General features: G+C 31.4%; 1 protein-coding gene across 2 annotated transcripts in view; it reads right to left on the minus strand.

Moving 5' to 3' along the window:
- Window positions 1–12,559, minus strand: part of Eip75B (Ecdysone-induced protein 75B) — a 392,248-nt gene that overhangs the window by 66,920 nt on the left and 312,769 nt on the right. For both annotated transcript variants that reach the window (XM_085957892.1, XM_085957893.1), the window contains exon 2: window positions 11,096–11,184. In XM_085957892.1, coding sequence (XP_085814018.1) covers window positions 11,096–11,184 — 89 coding nt within the window. The remainder of the gene's footprint in view (window positions 1–11,095; window positions 11,185–12,559) is intronic.

A 12,559-nucleotide genomic window follows, 5' to 3' on the forward strand; every position in this document is an offset into this window, starting at 1 on the left:
TATGTGGGTGGGCGCGATAACCGAGAGGTTCGATTCCGATTCAAAAAGATTTTTTCGTTATATATATTTTCTCAGAAGTGTTTTCAAAATTATGTATGTTCAATAAATATTAGAATGTCACATTCTTAAATTTTGTGAATTATTCGTTGAATAAAAAAAATATTTGAATATAAACAAGGATTACATGCATATAAACGAAAATGTAGATTATTATAAATACAACTAACACCGTAATTCTGGAAAAAAGACTAGTTAAGTATTATATTTTTTTTATTGCTGGATTACCTTCCTACCTAATTATTTATTAGACATAGATACGTATTACATATTATAAATAAGATAAATTTAAATTACTGTTAATAACAATCTACTACTTATGCAATCAATAAATTAGTAATAATAATAATATGTGCGATATGACATTTGTAGGCAAGCATAGAAAACGTGTTTTTCACTATAGGTGTTTACTTTTTTTTGGTCAAGTTCGTTCATTGACACCGAGCGACGATATTCGCGCGTAAAAAGAAAAGAATATCATCGTATTCTTTCATTCTATTCCGTGAACTTTCGTACACTCCATAAGTATTATAATCCGCATAACTGTAATATTTATGTTTGACGTAGAAAACCATGTGAAAATTAACATAATCAATCGGGACACAAGTTTAAATAATTTATGAGCGATTTTTGGTAAAAAAAATAATAATTATCCTTACTAACGGAGTTATTATATCAAACTGAACCAATAACAATATATTGTAAAAAAAAAAACAATAAGTAATATACCTACATACTAAGTAGGTATTTACTATAAATTAAAAATAGGAAAAAAACATTACAATTTTTTTGTCCCTGCAAAGAATTTTTTTTTGTCATTTACTTTTTATTATAATTATTGGAACCATTCAAACGTCATGTCAATAAAATATTGAAACAAAATCTTTCAGTGACTGTGTAAGTATGTAGATCGGTTAGTTTTGTTATTTTAGTTATTTGAAAATAGAACGCTCGTGATTCGTGAGTGAGCGAACAATGTTTTAGACTGCGCCATCTGTGATTCAATAGCGAAATTTCTCTACGAACGGTAACGGTACCGCACGCCATGTTGCTTGTGACGCAATTCGTTCGTCAGTATAAAATTATTATTTTTTATGCCACTAGATTTTACTTAACAATCGGTCAATGAAACCGAGTGCATTGAACCTGCATGCCACACAAGATAAGTGACATAAATAATAAGACCTTTGATTGTATGGAAAAGCCAGTGCATTACCGACATTACACACAGCGCGACAATGATAAATAGAAAAATAATGTAATCATTTCATTACGATTTAACTCTTAACTAATTGCATTACAAACATTTAAAAATGGAACACGATATAAATACTTACTATTAAATAAATATAATCTTACTACAATAATATGTAAAAAGAAACAAAAGAACAATCAATGACAAGACATTTAAGAAAAATATTATCTCCGTTTTTCCATTTTTTAATATCTTAAAAATCATGTCATGAGTGATAGCGAAATTTTAAAAATGTGAGGTTCAATGACCGGGAAATCTTTAGTCAACCAATTTTTTTAAAATTCATAAACAATCAATCAAAGAAAAGGGCATAGTGCAGTGATAGGTATTATGGCACACGCCTTCTAATCTCTATGGAACGATTGCTTTCAGAGATATGAAATCTGGGTGATGTTTAATAATACTAACCGAGATTGCTTGAATATTATTTATTATAAGCTAATGCGATATAAAATACTATGTCACGTTAATGATAACAACATTATTAATTAAAATTTATACTAAATTTAATCGACCAATTTTAATGTGGTCAAAACAATGAAATTTAATTTGAACTTGATCTATATTGTTCTTTTGTAGTGCCATCTATTAACAGTATTATAAAGCACATGTTTTTAACTAATTTAAAAAAAAACATGCTATCTAATATAGATTATAAACTATTTTTTTTATTATTTTTTTTCCTCAATAAGCAATGTTGTAATAATATTTATATTATTTGTATTATGAATACTGCTAGCGCGCCTGTTGGCGTATAGCGAAAGCTGTTCACGAGGTCGCGCACCGGTCAATGACCTCGCCGAGGGCAACGATCCAAGTCACGCAATAACAAACGCACGGTGTAAAATACCACGTAACTACTGTAAACTAACATGTATACGCATACAACTCAGTATCGACATGGGGGGAGATAATATTATAACGATAGATTGGATACCATAATAATTAAAAAAAATATATGTTTACAATAATAATATTGTGTCAAGATTGATCGATGAGCTAAAGCTAACATACCTGCCATGTATATATGTATTTAATATTTTTTGTTTTTATAAGTACAATAATAAATTAAAACAAAAACACAATTCAGAGTAACTAAAGGAAGAATACACATAAACTTTCCTATACCTATAAGTACCTACCTATTGCCAGACTAATTAAAAATGTAAGAATAATAAGAGCAAATTATTATAATAGACTACATACATATTATAACATGGTTTACTCATTTATTTAACATACATAAAACGTCGATCCAATAGCAGTGTTGAATTTATCAAATTTTGGCTGCAGGCTACTTTAAAAAATAGTAGGTATAATAGCATCTGTACAAAATATGCATAATTTTATAATAGTGTACTACATTGAAATTTAATTTAATAATCAAGATACTTTCGAGTCAATCATGCGGTAGGTAGGTTGTTAGTTACAAGGTTACAATGAATATAATATGTAATACGCTACTCGGCCATAGATGGCGCTAGTACTGCGAGAGATAATAATTTTAATATCAATATTTTCATAATAATATAATGTAATACAATATTTTTTTATTATTTACTGTAAATAAATAATAAGACATAGTACGTAATTAAATATTATTTCTTCTCGCATCATTTCACTGCTCGACAAAACGAGACAATGTAAAAAAAATCACAAAACGAAAATAAAAGATACTATATATATTGGAACAGGAAGACAGCGGTCGCAAAACTTAATTTCGATTTCACGCAGCATCCTTTTTAGAATTGAACGAAATTTCTGAAGAAAAGATAAATGGGGTTAAAAAAATTATGAGATTTATTTAACGATATTACTTTGCCATGATCAGCAGATTTTATATGAAGAAAGCAAAATGAATTGGGGTGGGGATGTGCATTGAAATGTTATATTTATTATTGCAAAATGATTATTACAAAATACATAATTTGTTTAGTTTATTATTTACATGCGTGGAACAATTACTATTACTATTACGACCACCTGTGTTCTTCATAATATTATCTAGTACCTATAAAAAAATTGTTCAGTTAATTTCCATTCAAGATAATATTTTTAAAAAGTGATAAAAGTCTTAAAATAATTTATTATGAATAAATCAAGCTCGGAGAAGCATGGTGACCTAAGACCTTTTTTAGACAGATCGATAAACTAATGTTCTTTTATCGATCGTCTTTTGTTTATTAATTGTACTACGAATAATATTGATATTATGTACCTAATACATTCAGATATACTGTATCCGAATGAGTTTATACATTAATTAATAATTAAATTTATTAATTATCCTAAACAATGTTCCCCTCGAATTATTATCGCTATTATTTAAATTTTAAATACTAATGCATGTTTAGTAAATATAATATTATGTTTGTTTACTATCTGTCCAGCCGACGATACCAACGGCGGTGCATGAATGGTCGCCGATCGCCATTGAATTGTATAACCCTTACCTGCCCCAACGGACCCAGACGCAGAGCGACAACGGCTGAGGTATTCGGGATGAAGTGAAAAGGCTCGCGAAAACATCCCCCAAGTCAACAGAGCAGACAGACGGCGTGTTTTGTCCGCATTCATCGTGCAATATCGTAGCTTTGTTTACGAAGAATGCATCCGTATAACCGGATTTTGTAGGTCAAAGAAAATTGCATTCAAGATTTCTTGCGGGCCCCTTTATCGAAAATCATTATTACCCAACGGTCCGGATTTTATTGAAATAATAAAAATGTACCTAATGTGCTATACAAAATTAGTATTTTTCGTATCTAGAATGTATGCTTCATAACATTGCACTCTTGCTCTAGGATGAAAACGATGTAATACCTATATTCTAAAAATATTTGTTTACATATAATACAAGTGAATACTTATCATTTGATCTAATCTTAAGCGAGGTAAACAGGCAAATACGCGTTTCAGTGTGGTAAAAAGTGCGCTAACAAGTGCAAAGTTATAAAACGTATAGGTACTATACTATGCCTATTATCAAACAATGCCAATTAATGATCTTTTAAAATAGCTCACAGACGTCAGAGTATGCACATAGTATGTTTTATTTTTAAGAATGTGTAATTTAATACAGCAATATTCTTGTCAAAACTGGAGTAAGCCAAAAAAATATATGCCTCTAAGTCTAAAAGGGTACCTATGAGGATATCATATGTTTGTAAACACAGATCTTCTATAAATACCTAAATACTATCATTAAAAAATACAATCTTGATTAAAATATAAGGTACCTATTATTAAAAGTATAATTTAAGGAATGGTGCATACCGGGATACAAATCAATCTTTCATGAAGCGAATATTACAAATTGTAAATTTAAAACGTTCACACCATATCGAACAGTAAATAGATACAACGGTATAAATATAAAATAATGTGACATGAAAGAAATCAAATATTTTCAAAGATCTAAAAAGCCGTCATTTAATATTAAAATATATACAGCTTCTGTGGTTCACTTTTTCGATGCAATAATACGAGGGTGGGTCAATAAGTCCTTAGAAAAGCCGACAGGTGGCGCGACTAGTACTGTAAGCGGTTTGTTTTCATGCAGCGGCACTACCGATTCAGTATGCTGCGAAGTTTCAATCAGATTGGTCGGGTTGTTGTGTGTTGTTTTTTTTCAAATGAAGAAGTCATCGATCGGACAAATGCTTATTTTGAGGACCTTCCGAAAACTTATTTTTCTGACGGTTTAAAAAAAATTGAGAAACGTCTAATCAAGTGTATTGAGCTCCAAGGAGATTATGTTGAGAAATAAAAAAAAATACAAAAATAAAAACTGTTTTAATGCTTTTTTCTAAGGAATTATTGACCCAACCTCGTATAATATAAGTGAACCATGATTTGTTTTTAATTATCAAAGTATTAGTACATATTGTACCTATCATACCTATAATAAATAGGTATCCACTTATTAGCGTATTGCTATTGAAATTGATACATACATTTCTGAAATTATTTACACACGTGGGCCGTGGCTGATTAGGTCTCGTTGTCAACAATAGGAGTTAATTTCATGTCAATTTATTGCGTGGCTCATAAATTTAGCAAAAATGAAAGGATTAAAGTGAAATCTATCATGATAATAATAAAATTCGTGCACCAAACTCTTTTAAAAAGTGAATCTTTGTCATACCATCCCATCATCATTGTGTTTTAAAATATCGAATTCGCGGCAGCTGCTGCTTTAGGTTAAATTTAATGTTTAAATGTTTGTTAGCATTTTTTTGCAAAATCTCCAAAATCGGAGCGAAAGGGCTGAACAAGGGTCGGCCGTATCAAATTTAGGGTCGACCTTTTTTATTCGATCCGCACAAATAGTATAAAAGGATAAAATACAAGGTCAGATCTATTTTCGGCCTCAAAAAAAACATTTTCTGTAGCATTTCTCCTCGCGGCTTTGTTGTGAAGAGTTTAATTTCCGATCTGTTGTATGTTTCTTTTAATTTTAACCCTTGCAGCAAAAACTTCAATAAAAGGTTTGAAATTTTAGGGTTGCAAAAGGTATGAAAAAGTTTGATGCAACTTGAATAAAAAAATTGAAATAGGTACCTACTTTAGTAAATATATCTGCACATTGCAATAAAACAGTAGATATTAGTGTTTGCCTCGAAAAAGGATAAGTTATAAAATGATATTATTAGGTACGTAGGTATTAAAAATGTTAGAAAACAGCCCGCACATTCATTCATATTAATTAATATTGTTTAGATAGGTACTTATATATGTACTTAGGTAGGTACTAGATTATTAGAATTAAACTAATATAAGTGGATCGAGAACCAAGTTGAGTGACTTTCCTCTGTTTTCAGCATTCTGTAAATAAGGTCTCATTTTCAAATCATCGTTTACTTTATTATATTCTACATAAAAATATTGACATTCCTTAATTAAGTAATTAGTTTTTTTATTTATAAACGGGGCATTCAACTATGAAATTATTAATGTTTTTAGTGATTAAAAAAGGACAAGTCCAGCCAAAAAAATATTATTATAATATTATAATTACTTAATGTCACTATGAAAACAATAAAGTTATATTTTAATACACCATGTTCGTGGGATATTATATTTCAATATTTATAATAAAAAGTTAGATCTTTTCATACAAAGCAGTTGTATTTTTGAATTCTGTTTCACGTACTTATAAATAAATATGTGTGTATGGAGATGTGAAAACAGCTAGCTCCTTACATAACTAGGTACATAGTTATATGTATATTATTACGTCGCTTAAGTTTAATCTTCGGGGTACTATAATTTATTGGTTCCTATGTTTATCTATGATACGTTTTCAATGTTATGTTCGTAACCATTGTTGTAGGTACCCACAAGATATCCTATTAGGTACCAAAGAAACTGGGTACCTATGCAACATGAAACAAATAAAACCATAGACTATGCAGCTTGTGAAAATGTCGGTTAAAAAAGGAATAATGAATAATTTTTAACCTCGAACGCATACCTACTGTCTGTCCGTTGAATGTTGAATCAAGTGCATTGGACGGGAAACGCATGTGTCGACTGTCGCTGCCCCGGAGAGAGCGAAATAACACACGATAGTGACACACGTCTGAGAGAAATAGAACTATCCTAATGTTTTACATATTTTCTACATATCGGACAATGAATAAAACATAAACGAACGGTGGCGTTTTTTGGAATAAGACTGACAAAAGTTTTTTTCAGATGACAGGAAAGTTTCAAAATTAACTTTTTTTTACTTATACACGAAAATAATTGCAGCGCTGTGGAACTACGGAGTGAAATTTTAGACTATTTTGACAACTGCCAAATTCAGTTAGATTTACACCGATATAAATAAATACGTACTAAAATTCATTTTTATTAGACTTCCTGCTACAAAGAGGCAAGTATTTTAAACCATGTTATGATTTTATCCATGCCAATTTATTATTATCGACTCATCGTGCTATTTTTGACAAGAAAAATCTTCGCACAATTCATTGCTATGTACCTATATAATATTATAATATTCTGGTAAATTTGAATTTTAATACACCCGTCAATTACATGCGAGGTCTTGACTTGACTTGGTCATGACTTATTTTGGGTGAAAACTGTTTCGTCATGTCAGGCTCACCAGGCTGTGCGGCTGGTCAATGCACTCCCTCGAAATGTAGACATTTTTAGCGATTGCATTATGCATTCTGTTTTTAAAATTCTATTTTATTGTTTTTTATATGCTTAGTTTTTTTCTCTAGTTGGTTTACTTGTACTGTTTATTCTAAATGCCATGTTGTGAACCGTCTTGAATTGATAATTTGTTATGTGCTCAACGTGTATTTTTTAAATGAATAATTAAATAAATATATTGTGGATTTTAATTACAATTAATAGTTTCACTTTCCGCTTTGTATTTCGACTTCTGGTTTACCAGGAGCACATAAGATATGAAGAGGTAAATTCGAACTGTGTTGTGGATTCATCCTTTGTATGTAAAATGACAGCGATATATTATTTTCTTGGCTCTGCGATCAGTGACCGCACCGCACCTATGGGACCTTGTGTTGTACACGCACACCACATAAACAACGTCAAGTAAATGCACCCATTCCCGCGATAAAGTAAACGTCTGGAATGTATACGCGTCTCAGTATGCATTTCAGTCGGTTAGTGTGCATCTGGAGTAGGACGAGTGGGGGGCGAGGGCTGAGGAGGGCGGAGGAGGAATCTATACTCAGAGGGATGTGCGTCGACCGACCCTGAACTCTTTTCAACTGCTTTGTGGTAAGGAGCTGGAAACAGACGATGCACTAATGTATACGCAGTACCTACCTATGCGACAATGGACGAGTTCTAAGTAACAATTCATTTATTCTTAAGTAAAGACATATAATAAAACAGATCGTGAATTTGAATCATAGTATAATACATATTTTAAATACCCATCTACGTATATATATAAAAACTAATATATTTTGACTTGTTTAGTTAATTAAAAACTAAAACTTTAAAAAAAATCTATGATTTCTGTTCCAATAATAAAGTTATTTACACAGGATTACCTTATCTGCGAAAATAGATTAATATTAAAATGAACAAACACAGGCACTGGATCTGGCATATAGGTATCTATGGTTAACCTCGAACAATAACCTGGTTGGGACCTTGATGTCCGAGAATGTAGATAGCTACGTGCCTAATAGGATCGTATAGCTTACCTTATTATAAGCTTGCAAGTATGGTACCTATTACTGACTGAGGTTTAATAATATACCTAATACTTATAGGGAATAATAGGAGACGAAATAGCTATAGGAAAGCCTTCATCCAGCAGAGAATCGACCACCAATGGCCGGATGGTGGTGGCAATATCAAATTATCGATATTTTAATCAATATCTATTTTTAATGAGTGGATTTAAATATGATGTACCACGTGAATTCACTATAATGATAATGTAAAACTGCATTCTGTTCGTAGATATCAACAGTGTGGAGAAAGTATTATGGACTGAGTCCCATTTTTGTGAAGTATTCAAAAACCATATTTTTAAAGTAGGTAGGTATCCTGGGCAATGACAAGGTTATGACGAGCATTAAAGATGCATAATTCGGCCATATTTTCCATACTGAGAAGTATGATTTATTACTCATAGTGTGGAGAAAAAGACAGCTGAAACGTAGGTATGTTAAAATAGATTCACTTGGCTACCTACCGGCTGACAGACTGGCCCAGGATATGGAGTTGTATGTACTGCAAGTTGGTCGCAAACCTTCGACAAAAGTCGGCAACAAAGGAAGAAGAAGAAGATTTTAAAGTCTCAAGAAAAGCTAGCCAATAATAACGTCATGTACAATAAATAACCTTCACTGCAGTATTTCAATGTCTACATAATTTGAATGGGAGTCAATTCTTACAATTTATAAAAACGCGACCAGCTCAACAACGCGAATATTTTCAGGGTCACAACTTTCAATGTCACCGGGGGTCATTCTTGACCTTCCCTACCTGTTTCCTCCTTTGAATCGGGGTTGACAGCTAGACTCTATTATGCTTCAAATTTTATTTATTCAATTGAATAAAATATTCTCCCCTATAAATCTCAACTGATTTGCAAAATCGCACCCATTGTGCTGACTGCTCTTTATTTGTTGCCCTCTGAATGAAGGTTGAGGTCAACTAGGTCGTTATTATTTATCACCCTAGGCCCTAGATACACAAATATTTTGTATAATGCACTTATACCTATATTTATAAACATAATTCAAGTGCAAATCATCTTGGAAAATCTATTTAACATAACGTAGAATATCCAACCAGTAGGTATCCAACTTTTTTTGCTGTTATTTTATTTTAGGATAAAAGTACTAGATACCAGCGGCGAAGGATGGAGGTAGACTGTTAAGATTCGACATAAATACAATAAACTTTGTCAGTCATTCGTATATTCGAATTTAAAAAAACTAACCAACACTGTTCGTAAATAAAACTGTATTCTTAGTTCAATGAAAACAAACACATTTGACTTGTAGTTTATTGTGGACTATTTATGTCAGATCTTAACAGCCTACCTCCACCCTTCGCCACTGCTAGATACCTATCTAATAGTTGGCCTCTGCACATTGAAAATTACGAATTTAATAAAAATGGTGTTATTTTGATGATAAGTTACAAATCGGGAGCTATATTACTAATAAATAGGCCAGCCCACACGGCAGGCCGTATTGATTTTCAAATTATTAGCATGTCAGTTGTACACATATATACCTATATATAAAAAATAAAAACAATAAGAAACAACCGTCTCCCACTTGATTTCATAAGAGGCTGTTGGATATTCGTATCTGTTTTTTTTTTCTATATGGGGTTTTAAGGACATCGATCAAATGCTTCCCGGTTCAAAAAACCAAACGAGGTTAACAGGTATTTTCAATGCCAACCGCCGTTTTACCTACCGAAATAATCATTTATGTATGCATTCGCGCAAGATGACTGATGGGCCAGTCGCAAAAATATTCAAAATAACCCTATTATCATATCATTATATAGGCAGAACCTCTAAATATAAATTAAATTTTTATTATACTACCGTTAATTAGAGTTGAGTTAGTCATTTGAAAATTATTTATACCAAATTGTTTAATAATTGAAGGTGTTTTAATGGAAATTACTCATCTTTACAAAATAGTGTAATACACAGTAAAAACACGATAATGATGATCATACTACAAACAATATTACCTATTGGAATCGTTAATTTTTAAATGTATTAGCTGCTACTGTAAAAAAATATGTCAAATTGGACTCTCAATAAAACTGAATACAGGTATATTATTGTTAACAAGTATATTTTGACGGAAAACAATAATTTTAAATTTGTCATGCATACAACAGAAAAAAAAAACGATTGCGTCATTAGTTTTCGCAACAAAAAAATGCCCTAACCCAAGTTCAAAACCGCGACCTTCAAAGCAGGCAGTTATTTTATCATTTCCTTACTATGTAGGCACATAAAAATTAAGGAATTTATACGTTTGAACAATTCTCGTAATATCCACAGTATGCTCGTTTTACTTTAGGTAGTTTCAAAGTAGAGTCGTTTTGTATCAAAGGTAGAACTATCGCATTTATTATTATTTATATGGGATAGTTCTACATTTGATACTAGACGTATCAGTTGATATAAATTTAAAGGTTATAAAATTTGAATTTAGAATGATTGGGGACTTAGGTTACAATAATTATTCTTTAAGGGAGGTTTTTAATTAAATAATAATGTAAACACGGTGATTATTTATTACTTACCTTGCAACCCTCACAGGAATGTACGCCATAGTGGAATCCGCTCGCCTTGTCGCCGCAAACGCGACACAGCACTGTTGTTCCATCAAATTCTGAAATAAAACAAAAGAAACCAATGAAAATCTGAACTAACTTTCATCAATAATAGATCTTTAGGCATTATTTGAACTTATCGTAACACTGTACATAAATTGCAATTATTTCAGAGTAGTTTTCACAGTTGTATTCTCAATGAACGCTGGTTTTGGCGATTGAGTTTAGAGAGCTTTGAGAGCTAAGGTGTACATTTAGGGAATAAAATATGTATTTACGAATATAATTGTGTCGTAAATACAGAATCAAACACAGATACATGAATTTTATTGATACAAGAGAAAAATCTTTAACTATACAAACGAGTGTATTTCGTGTTGATCAAGTGTACAAAAATAACTTCAATGTCATTGTTTTAAAGTGAGTAGGTATGGATATAATACGTATATACAATATTGGTCACGTTTAGTTGTGTAAAAGGATTTGTCTCATTTTGATGACTATATTATCAGCAACCATTTAAATAAAAATCAGCGATGATACGTTATCAAACATTGATATATTATTATGTATTATTATTACATATAATATATTAATAAATATAATATTATGAACGCATAACAGTAAAGTCAAGGCAAGTCATAGGAATAAACACCGATTTTAAAAAGGTGTAAACATAAGACTTATTACTTATTAGTCAGTAAGGTCAGTAAACTTCCAACAGTAAAATATTAATAAGCAGTAAGGTTTGTTGAGCTCGTATCTTGTCCTTATCGCCAGCGACGTCACTCAAATTAGCTGACTCCAACAACAAGTTCCGTATTGTGGAAAAGCGTTAGACATCATTCAAAGCACAATGCCATAGCCTTCAAATTCGCTCGGATTCCTAGCGTTTTATCAAAAATCTAACGAATAATAATAATAAATATCGCGATAGTCTTCCGTAAACACGAATGAACAGTTTGCTGATCATGATCAAACATTGGTAATCACTTTATCGTGGCCTTCCAATGTCGCGGATTCAAACCAGCCTGTATAAATATAATAAACTATACATAAGCCACGCAACACATGTTTCTTTGAGTAATATCTCAGATTGGGTTATTCACAATCGAACGTAATTCACTTTGATTGGAGCGACCTTCACGTAGGTTTATTAGATTATAAATAGGAAATAATAGAAGAACACGTGTCGTCTTGAGTAAGCCTTTTTTTAAATCAATCGACGAAGATAACATTGCACTTAAAATATAATAACGTAACTATTAATAATTAACAGTGGTGATGTTGGCAATATTGCCAACTGTCATTCCCAAAAATATTGCAGAAAATAAAAAATATTGGAGACAAAATAAGCCATAGGTACTTTAATTAGAAGTATCGTTTTTACGAGATCTGTGTTAAATAGGTTAATACTGCAGATGAATTTATGTT

Source organism: Rhyacophila brunnea, unplaced genomic scaffold, assembly GCF_057557595.1.
Source record: "Rhyacophila brunnea isolate RB1 unplaced genomic scaffold, BYU_Rbru_1.0 scaffold_7, whole genome shotgun sequence".
NCBI lineage: Eukaryota > Metazoa > Arthropoda > Insecta > Trichoptera > Rhyacophilidae > Rhyacophila > Rhyacophila brunnea.